General features: G+C 31.4%; 1 protein-coding gene across 1 annotated transcript; it reads right to left on the reverse strand.

The window, feature by feature from the left end:
* Window positions 1-6,378: 6,378 nt before the first annotated feature.
* Window positions 6,379-12,321, reverse strand: LOC111716108 (uncharacterized). Its single transcript, XM_023491527.1, has 4 exons — window positions 12,243-12,321; window positions 11,369-11,440; window positions 8,566-8,674; window positions 6,379-6,509 (listed from the first exon to the last, which is right to left on the reverse strand). Exons 1-4 carry the CDS (start codon window positions 12,246-12,248, stop codon window positions 6,379-6,381), a joined length of 318 nt encoding a protein of 105 aa, XP_023347295.1. The 5' UTR covers window positions 12,249-12,321.
* Between the last annotated feature and the right edge of the window lie 2,280 nt (window positions 12,322-14,601).

A 14,601-nucleotide genomic window follows, 5' to 3' on the forward strand; every position in this document is an offset into this window, starting at 1 on the left:
GTCCTATTGGATTCTAATTGGTAAACAAAATTATTCAAAATTTAGATAAAATTTATTCAATATTATTGTTGTGATCGCGCGATTCCAAAATATTGAGTAAAATATACAATCTTAAATTTTACAGTGTAGGGGGGTGCACTTTTGGCACGAAATTTTTTTTTGCACCCCCCAAAAAACTGGTATTAAGAAAAAAGTTTTAAATCTATATTAACATACCTGAAGGCTGACTATTAGTCATCTGACCATAATTACCAATCATTTTAAATGTGTGCGAAATAAATATTGTTAATAAGATTAAGGTACAAGAGAAATAATCATAAAATGGACAAATTGTGACATTGTCGATTGATAAGAAAAGCAAAAAATCTGAATATATATGTAAGTTTAACGGTTTAATAAATTAGAGCCTGCCTCATGGCTCTAGGGGGGGGGCCCTCCACTACGCGCCTGGACGAATCGCTTATGTTAAGAAACCAGAATTGGAAAGAATTAGTTTTCCAAATTATAAACATTAATATTTAATTCATACTTGATCAAACTAAGTTCTAAGGAAACATGAAGGGTCACTTGAAATGACTCTTACAGTCCCTGTAGCTAATTCCCTTGCTTTGAAATGTTATACAGAGTTGCCCACAAAGGGTGAGAGTTTAATGACGACATCACACTCATAGAATATCAAGGTTAATTTGGTGCTAATTGTATATCCTTTGATTTATCAACCAAAAATAAGGGGAACCTTAAATGAAAGTATAAAGATATAATGAATTCTGTACAATATGCAATCTCAAATCTCAATCTCAATTGGTTCTCGCTTCTAAGGGAGGGGGGGGGGGCGGGCTAAGCCCCTAAAGCCCCCCACCCCTCTAAACTCCTCTTGTACTGTGCAACATTTAAATATATTGAGAGTCGAAGCTTAAGAATAGTTTTCATTTTCGTAAAATAGAGTGATCTTTTCTGAGTCAAATTGTCTTAAAAACCATATTATAATTTGAAGCAAAGACTCAAATCCCTTGTTTTGTTTATGTAGTTCTCTATATAAGTTTGGCTAAGTTTTATAGATAGCTGGCTGTCAAAGTTTATTCTAACTTTTCTCAATTATAGATGCAATAACAATTCATGTTTACATCATACATTATCTGTTTTATCATTAAAATAGTTAAGGTGCTAGCATACGGAGGTTTGAAAAAATGTCAACATAAGGTCGGAAAACTATTAAATTTTTTAAACCGACCTTTGAAAATGCTTTAAAAACAAAAAATTAACAGAAATATTGGTATCTACAAAACTACCTTACCCCATTTATAAAACCGGGTTTAAGATACATGGCTTTCATTAGGATACTCTGTCTTAAACCTATAAAGGCTGGGGGGGTCTGAATTTATGTATAGCCTGGGGGAGCGGGAGCATGGGAGGATAGGTGTAGGGTTGAAATGCATGCCAATTGCCAAAAAAATTGTCAAAAAAATGTAAATTCTTTTTGTTTGTTTAAATAAATATCAAAGTGTGGCAAGTGTTTCTACATCCATTTTTCAAAGGTTTGTAAAAATATAGTCTTTAGATCTGTCGCTTTAGTCACACAAAAAGTTTTGGGTTAATTTAGACTTTTTACCGCCCTGTAACCCTAATTTTATGAATGAAAAAAGGTTCTTTAAATTTCTTTTAATTAAAAGTAACAACATTTTACAGTGATAGTGTAAAAATGAGAGTGCTATGACAAAATCCTAGAGGGGGGCAGGCGCGCAACTAGGGGGGGGGGCCAAGGGGGGGGCCAAAAAAATTTTCGCGCTCCGCGCGAAATATTTCCCCCTAGCCCCCCTCTAAAGAAATGTCTAGTTGCGCGCCTGGAGGGGGGGGGCGCCTATTTAGGGGTAAGTTTTGGGCTCAGAAGTATAATATCCTATAAACATAGTGTGTACATAGATTACTGTACGGCATAGAGATGTTTACAAATACAAGACATTGATATTTTTAAAAAAAAACTGTCATGTGCAGACATTCTGGGCTGAAAATGTTTTTTCTTTCACTTCATATTATACAGATAAATTTACATTAACACATACAATGCATTATATATCATAATATCTCAAAATCTAACAGTATTTTCATTAATTTCTTTCTTACTCAAGTCGGTATTTATTACCTAGTAAAATAACTCTGGTTTTAACCTTTCCTATTCCTGGCTATTAACAATGTTGCACTGAACGTCGCCATTTTTAATTGTCTTAAAAGAAACTGAGTTTTTGCCACAAAAACAAATTGTCTCTAATTTCTTTATCTTTATTGCATGATAAACCTTTGATATTTCAACTTACATTATTTGATTTAACAGAATAAAAAGCTTGAAATATGATAGGTTTCTTATGTTGGGCTTGCAAAGATATAAAGATTAGAAAATCAGAGTTTGTGGCAAAAATTCAGTTCCTTAGTGCGGATGTTTCCTTCTTCTAATAAATGCTCTTTCAAAAATAAAAAAGTTGAAACTTTTTTCAGGCAAAAGTTCAACTGTCCATAAACCTTCTTTGGGGACACCAAGTTCATTTCCTTGAATCATTAAATTAAAGTAGAAATCTACGAAACCTGGAAAAAAGTAGAAATCTATGAAACCTGGAAGAAAATCCTGAGATTTTTAATTAATCTTGCCACACTGAAATCAGCATCAGACACCATTTTTTACTTGGATTTTTTTAAACCCTAAACAGGCTGGGCGGAGAGGGGGGGGGGTGGGATTGACACATTTTACTGTGAATTTTTTACTTTCAATGAATAAAAGTTTAAAAGATTTTTGTTATTTTTTTTTTAATGCATAGGGTAGGGTACAGGGTGATAAAAAGTCCAGTCCGTGTAAAGAAAAATCTAAAATAGCCCATACCTTTTTTACTAAAGCTACAGATCTAAAAACTATACTTTTCAAAAGCCCTTGAAAAAATAATGTAGAAATATTTGTCACATCTTGATATTTGTTTAAAACAAAATTTTTTTTTTTTACATTTCTTTACCCTTTTCCTAACAATTTTCTCCTTATAGACGCAACAGATAGAAGTAAGATTAGTAGCGATCAAAAGCGCTTTTTTAACGCATTAAGCCTTTACCCCCTTTCATTTTTCTCGAACACTCCCTTTAATACAATTATGACAGCTTTATAACAAATGAATCCTAGTATTTGTAGCATTGTATGCATTAAATAAAAGCAAAGTGGTTTCTTTTATAAGATAGTATTAATATATGAAAGGATGAAAGGATGAAAGGAGAAGAGTATATGGAAAGTATGTAAGTTTAAATATATCTCTAAGTACTACAGGATGAAAGGATGAAAGGATGAAAGGAGAAGAATATATAGAAAGTATAAATATATCTCTAAGTACTTTAGGATGAAAGGATGAAAGGATGAAAGGAGATGAGTATAGGAAAGTATCTAAGTATAAATATATCTCTAAGTACTTCAGGATGCAAGGATGAAAGGATGAAAGGATGAAAGGATGTAAGGATGAAAGGATGAAAGAATGAAAGAATGAAAGGAGAAGAGTATATGGAAAGTATCTAAGTATGAATATATCTCTAAGTACTACAGGATGAAAGGATGAAAGGATGAAAGAATGAAAGAATGAAAGGAGATGAGTATTGGAAAGTGTCTATGTATAAACATGTCTCTAGGTACTACAGGATTAAAGGATGAAAGGATGAAAGGAAAAGAATATATAGAAAGTATAAATATATCTCTAAGTACTTCAGGATGAAAGGATAAAAGGATGAAAGGATGAAAGGAGAAGAGTATATGGAAAGTATCTAAGTATGAATATATCTCTAGGTACTACAGGAATAAAGGATGAAAGGATGAAAGGATGAAAGGAGAAGAGATATGGAAAGTATCTAAGTATGAATATATCTCGAGGTACTACTGGAATAAAGAATGAAAGGATGAAAGGAGAAGAGTATATGGAAAGTATCTAAGTATGAATATATCTCTCAGTACTACAGGATTAAAGGATGAAAGGATGAAAGGAGAAGAGTATATGGAAAGTATCTAAGAATGAATATATCTCTAGGTACTACAGGATTAAAGGATGAAAGGATGAAAGGATGAAAGGATGAAAGGATGAAAGGAGGGCATATATGGAAAGTAGCTAAGTATGAATATATTTCTAAGTACTACGGGATTAAAGGATGAAAGGATGAAAGGAAGAAAGGATCAAAGGAGAAAATCATATGGAAACTATAATCCAAATTCTCCATTATTCAAATTTAAGTTTTTTTCTCTTTATGAGGTTTTATCCTTTAAGTGTGGACGGAATCCATTAGGTTTAGAAATTTTACATTATCATATTTCAAGTAAATCTGTCTGCTCCTTTTCAAGTGAACGAGAAGAAATAAATTCTGTGTATTGTATCTAAAAGCTATAAAAGTTTAAATATAAAAAAGTTTAAAGCTGTGAAAGGTTTAATTGTATAAATTAGGTATAAACCGCGTGTTCAACCTTTAAAAAGTTAAAAACATCATGATTCATGATGAGGTGAAAGCCGTAAAAGGTTTAATTAAATATAATATAATTGAACCTTTAAAAAGTTTAAACCTGTTAAAGGGTTGGATCTAATAACCTTTGAACCTCTAAAAATTGTGTTCAAAGGTTTATAAGGCACTACGACATCTGCTCTATTTCCATTTGCTCTATGGCCATTTGCTCTATCAAGTCATTTGCTCTATACGTCATTTGCTCTATATTCAATCTGCTCTATACCTCATTTGCTCTATGACTAAACACGTCATTTGCTCTATAACCTAAAAATACACTATAAAATAGCTTTTAGTGGAATTCCTGAGCATAATTTGACTATAAAATGCGAGAATTTATTTTAGAAAATTCGCAAATTGCAGTTTTAATCATCTTCAAAGTTCAGCATGACAGAGAGATTGCTTAGTAATAAGAGGGGTAAAAAAACCTAATATGTGATGAAAACTATATTTATTCTACTCTAAACAAACAGGGTGTCTATCAGTACTGGAGATGTCTTGAATATAGAAGGCAGAATTGTTAATGTTAATATTTAACTTGGTCTCACAATATGCACACATACCAGACAAACAAAACTATCTCCAGGAAGTTGGCGGAATAATGAAACTGTAGGAAGAATTGTAAAATGTAAAATTGTAAAAATATAATTTTAATATGATTAGATATTTGTAAAATATGTTTATAGAGCAAATGACGTGTTTACTCATAGAGCAGATGTTGAGTAGAGCAATTGGACCATCACAGTCATAAAGATGTTTATAGAGCAAATGACGTGTTATGTCATAGATCAATTGACGTATAGAACAGATGACATATAGAGCAAACGTCGTTATCTATGAGCTATAGAGCAAATGGTTAATAGAGCAAATGGAACTAAAGCAAATGGCCATAGAGCAAATGGAAATAGAGCAGATGTCGTAGCGCCGGTTTATAAGGTTTAAGTGTCCAAGGTTTAACCCTTTAACTAAATTTATAGAAGGTCTGAACCCATAGGTCTAAACGTTTAAAAGGTCTAAACCTATAAAAGGTTCAAACTTATAAAAGATTTAAAGCGGCAAAAAAGTTTAGATCTAAAAAAGGGTAAAAACGATAGTTTTCAATATATATTAACTTATCCAAAAAACTTTGGTTACTGAACAGTGTTCACATATATATATACATATACATATATAATCCTGGTTTGATATATCAATTATATTATTCATATTTACGTAAAAAAATTGTATAAAAAATTGGAGAGTATCATGCAAGGCAATAATTACCATATTGGTATTAATATCATTATCCATAATTATAAGAAATTACAGAGATGGTGATTACGTAATTATTCTTGGAATGATTGGAGATATCTTAATTTATCCCTTTCAGTAGGTTGTTATAGCCTATAAACAGCTAATGATTAACTTGTGACTGAATTTTTCTAAAAAATTGCCCTGAATTCGGTAATTTTGAAATATAAATCTCAGGATCAACTATTGATTCTCAAATTGAATTGAATTGGATATCGAGATCATGCTTATAAGATTAACTATAGTCATACAAAGTTCCGACCTTTCATGAACTTAGTTTTTTGCTGGTTTTGTATCCAATAAACTTCAACAAGGATGAATTGGTCGGGTCAAATAATTCTATAGTCGGTATCATGCATCCAGACTCATTCTTGAAACAGTTACCTCACCCCCCCCCCCCCCCCCAGGTGTGCTTAAGTGTTTTAACATTTCAACATTTCGACACAATTTAGACATCTAAACTAATTATTTGACACTTGCTGATATCAATTAATGCATTGTTTATGCCTATGATCAATATTATGTTGAAATGTTAAAACTTTAGAGGGAATTGAACTTGAAAAATCTGCGAAATTTTGAGTTTCATGGATTAGAGAGAAAAAAATTAAAAATCCCAGAAATATAAATGCTTACCAAGCAGATAAGTATGTTTGCAAAGCTAGGCTTCAGGTCAATATCTTGACTGGTTAGAACCAGAATGGAGATTATATTTCCTAAAAAAAAAATATTTCAGAATCGTGATTTAAGCAGGTTTTCTCTTCAATCAGTTGAATTAAGCCTAATAATATGTGGATTATTATTGACATTTATTAAACGACTATTTCTATGACCAAAGTAAATTATTAACAATTAGCTTAAAGGTCAAAATATTAAATTCAAATTCCTCAATCTGAATTTAACATTTTTGAATAAAAAAATGCAAAAAATATGAAATAAGGAATAATTTCTGACCCCTGTAGATAATAGATGATGAAAAAAAGATTTCTGTGAAGATCTTCATATTTCCGAGCAGAGATATGAGTCTTTCTAATTATGTACACATCAGCTAAAAACAACATCATCCTTACACCCTACTAATTACATTTTTCTACTCAGACTAATTTTATTTTTACCCAGTTGGACCCCGACGGACTTGTTATTGTAAATGTAATTATCTAATTATAAGACATGACGAAAAAGTGTCTGCTTTAATGGAACTGTAGAGAGTAGACCAAACTTCTGTTGACAAATCCTGCATGTACGATGCACCATGGTACTCTTTAAACCTATGTTCTGGGCAAATATTAATATAATAATTTAATATCCTTGTTTTTCTTACAAAATATAGATTATTTACAATTTGGTTTTCTCTAAAATATTCATGCTGCAGAGTCAATGAAGGAAATTGTAAGAATTCAACACATTGATTTTTTTCATTGCCTCTCAGATAGAGTTTTAAAAGTGCTGGGCAGCTGTGAATCCAACAAGCCAAAAAGTTAAAACAGGTTTAGAGCACTGAGCAATCTCAACCAAACTTCGAAAAAGTACTGACCGTCAGTTCAGAGCTGAAAACTTTAGAATGAGATATCCCTAATTCCAAATGCTTAATCTGAGTATCAAATGTACACACTTTTGATTGTCTTCTTAATCCTCTTTTTTGGATACCCCTCTATAACAAACTTACGTTTGATAACAATTACAGATATGATGCTATATCGATTGGACTAATATCCGCTTGAACTAAAGTCAGCTGTTCACAAGCCGGCTTTAAGAGCATTTAAACAAATATAAATTTAATCATGTTAATATGAACTTATCAAAAAACATATTTTATCACATTAAAGGACTACAGCCAATTTGAACGTTAGTCTTAATACACATTAATCCAAAACTAACTTCATTCAATAGATCATTAGTTTAATTGATATGACACCATCCACACCAGAAATGCGCAAAATTTAAAACTGGTTTTTCAAAAGTTAAAGAGCGCATCTCTAATCTCTAAAAGTTAATCTAAAGAGTCTTTAGATTAGCAAAAAGAGAGGATTAAGCATTAATCTCGATATACACCATTTTAAAGTTTTCAGCTCAGGATATATATTTTGTTAAAAATATTTTCATCATCAGTCCTGAAACAATTAAAAGATAAACAAAAACAAAAAAAGATTCGAAACTTTATAATCTTAAAAATGGCAATTCTAAACACTAAATAAATAAAATTAGATGTATTTATCAAGGATGGTTAGAGTTGTCTAGATTTAAGTTGAAGTTGTGGAATATTTGCATTGGTTTGTGAGGGGGCTGGGTTGCTGACGGTCGACTCAGAAAGGGGGGGGGATGAAAATTTAAACCCAATCATATAAGACAGAATGAAAAACAAGAACAAAACTGAACAAAATAAAATCAACAGCGATTGAAAATATATCAACTAAAAAAAAATTAAACAAAAATAAACAAATATTTCTTTTAAAATGTTCGAATGAAGTTCGTTCAATCTTTTGCAGATAAGATGACCAGGGCTGGGGAGGGGGGGGGGGGTTAGGAGGAAAAATATTAATGATAAAGCAAATAATGTTTAATGAACCAACTCCCCTCCCTTTTTTCATTCACATTTACCTTGTCGGTAGGGCTGGGCACATTTCTTACTTTTTTCAAGCCATTAAATAATGATTAGTCACAACCATCAAATACAAGGTATCTGTTAGTTATTTAGCTAAGAATTAAGATAGTTTTATTAATTTATTTTATTAACGGTTTTCATGTACGATGGCGTTAACTAAATAAATGTACCTATGATTCCAAATGTACAAATAATGAGCAGAGCTATTCCTTCAATATAGTAGTTTAAGTCTGGTTCAAGATCCTCAAGCCAATTATCAAACTCCGTACTCTTGTTGTCCTAAAGTAATACATGCCAGTAGATTAAATCCGGTGCTAGCTCTTCAAGACAATTTTCAAACTCCATGGCCTTGTTGTCATAAACAAATTTATGCCATGTTGCAATGACCCTGCGCAGGCTGTGGAAAAGTATTTTCAAAGAACTTCATGAAGGGATGAAATGTTTTTCACTTTTCTGAAAAACGATCGTTTCGTTTTGTTAACAATGAAGATAAAACAAAAAACAAAATGATCTTTTCAAAAACGAAAGTTTTAAAAAAAACGATAGATTTTTTAAGCTAAAAACGAAGAAGTAGCTTTTTAAATTAATTTTGTCGTTTCGTTTCAGGTAGGCATATATATGCGTTCAGAATGAAGATTAGATGTAGTAAACTCCCCTATCATAAATCAATTAAAATGTATAAAAAAGAAAAGAAAATCCGGAAAAGTATAAATTTCCATTTAGTATTTTTAAAGAAAAACTTGAAAACTTTACACAATAAAATGTTGATATTTGATATTTATTGCAAAATATTTTCAAACACTTTTTTATCTTATACGATGTCACTATTTTCTGCAATCTTCATTATTCTATTGTAATATGTTTTATCCTTTTTATATTTTTCACTGTTCTTTGCAGAGTTACATTCATGTAAACCATTTTACAGTAAGTAAACTACACTTTTTACGCAAATTAGTTTTTCCAAAATATTCTTTAAAAAGTAAGTTAAAAGTTAATTGTTTAGCTTGACAGGGTTAAACAGGGGTGTGTTAAAGAGATAGGCTCAGTGTCTTAAAGGGACTGTAAAGGAAAAATGATTGGGGGTATAGGATGAAACCTGAGAATCTCAGGCGTTGAACGATACTTGTTAGACATCTATATGATGTTTCTGTCTCGAAAAATTGATATAAAACTGTGTCAAAATTCATATATATTCAATTTTGTATAAAATTTGTAGTATAAAACAGATCATATTCCATAAATACGAAACCAATCTAAAAACGACAATATCCCACAGAAACCTGAGAATCTCAGGTCTGTTCTTGTTATAATTATTTAATTTTTATTTTGTATTTTTTATAGATATAATTGATAATATTATTACGTATAGTCCGTATAGTCTGTATTACGTCACCAGTGGCAGTGCAGTATACTGGTCACATGATTTCTGTCTGTATAATAAAAGAAAGATATCGTCAACTAATAATTGCAATCCAAGATATGAACTGTTTTTTAAGAATAACTATTTATTTCCATCTTAATCATAATCATCATCATCTACTTTTATCAAAAATGGATTTAAAGGTTACCATTATTATTTGGGCATGCAACTTTACAACAAGTTGGTTAACTAAAATTAAGTTTACCGAGCTGAAAACTTTAGAATGATGGATATCAAGATTAATGTTTAAACTCCTGGTTTTACTAAACCCGAGATTATTTTAATACGCATTCGAAATCCAAGAAAGAAGTATAAAATTCAACCAATCAGCGTATAATGTTAAGATGTACTCTTTAACTTTTGAAAAACCGGTTTTTTTCTGGTGTTAATTGTGTAATATCAATTGAACTAAACATCGATTATATAAATGTAAGTTTTGGATTAATGTTTGTTAAGACTCGTTTAAAATGATGATAGTCCTAAAATGTGATAAAATATATTTTTTAATAGGTTCAATTAACATGATTAAATTTATATTTTGATTCAATCGGATATTAGTTCAATCTATATAGCATTGTATCTGTAATTGTTATCGAACGTAACTCTTATACAGCAGGGATATCCAAAAAAAAGAGAATTAAGAAAATCAAAAGTGTGTACATTGGATACTCAGATTAAGCGATCAGGATTAAGGATTTCTCATTCTAAAGTTTTCAGCTCAGAGCTGGGAACTTTAGAATGGATAACATTTAATCCCAACTACTTAATCCGAATATCCACTGTGGAAACTTTTAATTTTAGTCCTTAACCCACTCTTTTTCTCTCTCTTTGGATATCCGGACATTGTTTTCTCCAATGAGAGTGCAGGCATATAGTTCGTAAATTGTATTGACCAATGACACCCTTGAAAATATATTCTATTCCAAGAGACAAATCCGCAATTGCTAACAAATTAAGAATTTGTTGTCGGCCATTATGTAAATTAATCGGTGAAGAAAAATATTAAGTAAGATTCCTTTTTAACAAATTTTACTAATGTATTAATAAAGAAATGGGTGAGAAATTAAGTGAAGGCCCTTCCAGTCAAGAAAACAAATAAATCTGGCGTTCCTAGAATCAAACTTGTTGATCTAAATATTTAATCTTGAGACAAACATAATCTCGAGATTATGTTAGTCTCGAGATTAGCAAAAAAGAGAGGATTAAGCATTAATCCTGATATCCACCATTCTAAAGTTCCCAGCTCTGTACTTTTAAAAAACTATCTATTTCTCTTGATCGTGGACACCACATATAATAAGGATCTGATTTATCACCAACAACTTCAAGCTGATAGTTAAAACTCATGATATCTCAAACTTTAAATATATCATCTTATGTGATATTAAAGGATAAAAGAATTATAATGCTTAAAAATTAGAGATTGTGGCAGGTAATCCGTTCTGAAGGTGTATGTTATAAAAAATGTTCATGAGAGAAGATAGAGAAGATATTGTTTTGGTTCTTGAGACTTGGTCGCCCAATGAAATCCACAAAAAGTGCTAAATTTTTACCTTCAGGAATTCTAGAATCTCACATTTGTTTTTCCCGACCAACTCCGGGTAGAGAAATGTGTAGTTTAATTCCTAAATTAGAGACATTTATCAGGAAGATTCCAGAAATGATCAGGGGCAATTTATCATAAAGTTAGCAATTATTTTTCAGAGAATAAAGGCAGTTCAAGAGCATGATGAAAACTTAGCTATTGCAGGAAAAGATTTAATAGCCATATTTAATATTACATTTGATTACAATGGTCACACATCTCTAAAGAGTTGATCTTGAAATTTTTATAAAAACCAAACTTAAATTTTTCACGATTGCAATTCTGTGAAGAAAAGGGGCCTGACAGGACTTCCCCCAATTCTTGGAGAAAGGGGATTAGGTGTAATATATAATATTAACCTTCAATTGGCCTCTAGATAACTATATTAGTCTGTAACAATGCTGGGTAAAAGAGAATATTAAGGGCAATAATGAACCACTCAGAAACAGATTGATTGGACAATAAACTTTGTTAAAATATTGTTCTTAAGGTAGAAACTTTTTATATAAGTTCCTAACAGGGAGTGTTAGCCAAAAATAAGAAAGAAGGTAAATTATTTAACTTTTTTAATATTTAAAACCAATTTTAAAGATTTTCAATACAAAAACAACATTTGCATTCAATCAATGGTTCTCCTCAACTCTTTTTTTTATTTATGTAATTCATGAGTTTTTACTAAAATACATAACAAATTTAGGCTTTTCATTCATAGCATAAATATTTTTTTCTAAACTTTTAAAAACATAACATTCTAAGATTTCACAAGTTTTCATTTTTTCCTTCAAAAATGTTAAAGAAAACTTACGGCAAGCCTGTTTAAAATTCTTGTTTTTAAAGTTTACCTCCATTTTACCCAGTGGAGGTGGGTTATGGCTGACAAGACATGGTTTTCACGGTTCCCGCATTTTTCTTTTATTTTCTGAAACAAAAAAATTGAAATATTGCTAATGGCTGATGTCAAAGTCTATCACAGTCAACATGAATACTTAAATACTTTTATAGGTTCAATATGTATATTGTATCTATAGTTAGATGCAAAATGCATGTATATTCAGTGAACAGACTGCAATGTGAATAGTTAGTTTAAAAAATACCGATCAGATTAAAATGATTCAACTTTATTTTTTCACTTAGCTCTTATCAAATATTTTGTAATTGTTTTGTCTTGTTCCATCATATATTATCGTATTGTTCTTTGTGTTTGAAAATTGATACTATATAAACCAATCGGGGGTGTTTAATTTTTCCAATTTGGTTGAAAATTTTAACTAGGTCTACGAGATTGCAAAGTTGTATCGGTAAATTTGACCATCAATATGTTTTGGAAACTTGGTTTAATAAGCTAGAGCTTTAATTGTTTATTATTTGATGAATAAAGCACCACAATATTCATTTTGTAGTCTTTTTAACAAGGAACCCTCCATGCAAAGATGGGAATTTCCAATCAAGAAAGGTACCCTTGAAACTTTATTTGATAAATAATGTGGAACATGTTGACTTTTTCTAGGTTTGAAAAGTGTGAAACCCTAAATTCTTGGACGGGCGGATTTTTGGTAATGTCAATTTGGTAATGACAATTTGGTAATGACAATTTGGTAATGACAATTTGGTAATGACATTTTGGTAATGACAATTTGGTAAGGTGACAATTTGGTAACGACAATTTGGTAATGACAATTTGGTAAGCTCACAAAAGTGACAATTTGGTAATGACAAATTGGTAACTACAAAAAAATGACAATTTGGTAATGACAAATTGGTAACGTCATAAATTAGTGACGATTTGGTAATGACAATATGGTAACTACAAAAAAGTGACAATTTGTTGATAAAAGTTAGATTTAATTCAATTTAATGTTTAATAATTTGCTGTTTCTCACACTATTTAGGGTTAGGTTAGGTTTAGACAATTTCTGGGCCGAGCGCAGCGGCTAGGAGGGGCTAGAGGGCCGAGTGCTGCGGCCAATTAAATGGTTAATAATGTGCTGTCTCTCTCATTATTTTGGGTTAGGTTAGGTTAAGACAATTTACGGGCCGAGCACTGAAGCTAGGATGGGCTAGGGGGCCGAGTGCTGCGGCCTATTAAATGTTAAATAATGTGCTGTCTCTCTCAATATTTTGGGTTAGGTTAGGTTAAGACAATTTATGGGCCGAGAGCTGCGGCTATGGTGGGCTAGAGGGCCGAGCGCTGCGGTCTATTAAATGTTAAATAATGTGCTGTTTCTCACATTATTTTGGGTTAGGTTAGGTGCAGACAATTTCTGGGCCGAGCGCTGCGGCTAGGATGGGCTAGGGGCCAAGCACTGCATCCTCTTAAATGTTAAATGTTGATTATAAAAGGGACAGTTTGGTAACTACATATAAAAAATAACATTAATAACTTCCTAACATTGACATACATAAAGTCCGTTTTTGTTGTAGTATTTAAATCCTTCTGAATCTTGTAACGTTTTGCCATCCCTAGAAGGGTTGATAAATTCATGATCCAAGTCTCGTTCTTGCAGTATATGACACAAGTGCAGGTTGAAACGTGGATTTTAGAAAATATTGCGAATTTTACAAGTATTTTTGGCGCATTAATTTTGTGCAGAAATAAAAGATTCCTAGATTCAATTATCTTCAATTGAATATAAAACTAAAAATTAAACAATTTTACATAATGTCACTTTTATTTCGTTTACCAAATTGTCACTTTTATGGCGTTACCAAATTTGTATTACCAAACTATATTTAGACCTACTTCCGGTCATTGGATTTTGACCTTTCCTTAGCTCTATGGAAAGCCTTGAACAAAAGAAAGCAGATTGCACAATTTTTTCAAAGAAAATTTGTCATAGATTTTTGCAAAGATGTCTTTAAAGAAAATTTGCACTTTTTTCAGTTTTCCTTAATGTTAGTTTTTGAAAATTTTGCAAACATTTCTGCATATTAAAACTCGCCGTGGTAAGAGCGTTTAAATAATGTATGATTTTTATATTTTGCGCCTTTTTTTGTTTTTGATTTAGATCGCTTTTTAACAAATCCCAACCCTACTCTCTATCACTAGAATTATATCATTTTCTTCTCAATATATTTCGCCAAAAACTTTGGCATCATCTGGAGTTCGTCCTATAAAATAACAGATATAAGCAACAAATTACAATAAGGAAAAGGATTGAATAGTTTATGGGCGTATGCGGTGGGGGGGGGGGGGGGGGGGGG

Source organism: Eurytemora carolleeae, unplaced genomic scaffold (genome assembly GCF_000591075.1).
Source record: "Eurytemora carolleeae unplaced genomic scaffold, Eaff_2.0 scaffold1949, whole genome shotgun sequence".
Lineage (NCBI taxonomy): Eukaryota > Metazoa > Arthropoda > Copepoda > Calanoida > Temoridae > Eurytemora > Eurytemora carolleeae.

What these genes read in the sequence shown, in the direction of transcription:
- LOC111716108 (XM_023491527.1), bottom strand. An exon ending in AGATTCTAGAATTCCTGAAG is followed by an intron (nt 8,675 to 11,368) that starts GTAAAAATTTAG and finishes GTATTACTTTAG; the next exon opens with GACAACAAGAGTACGGAGTT. An exon ending in TTGTACATTTGGAATCATAG is followed by an intron (nt 6,510 to 8,565) that starts GTACATTTATTT and finishes TTTTTTTTTTAG; the next exon opens with GAAATATAATCTCCATTCTG.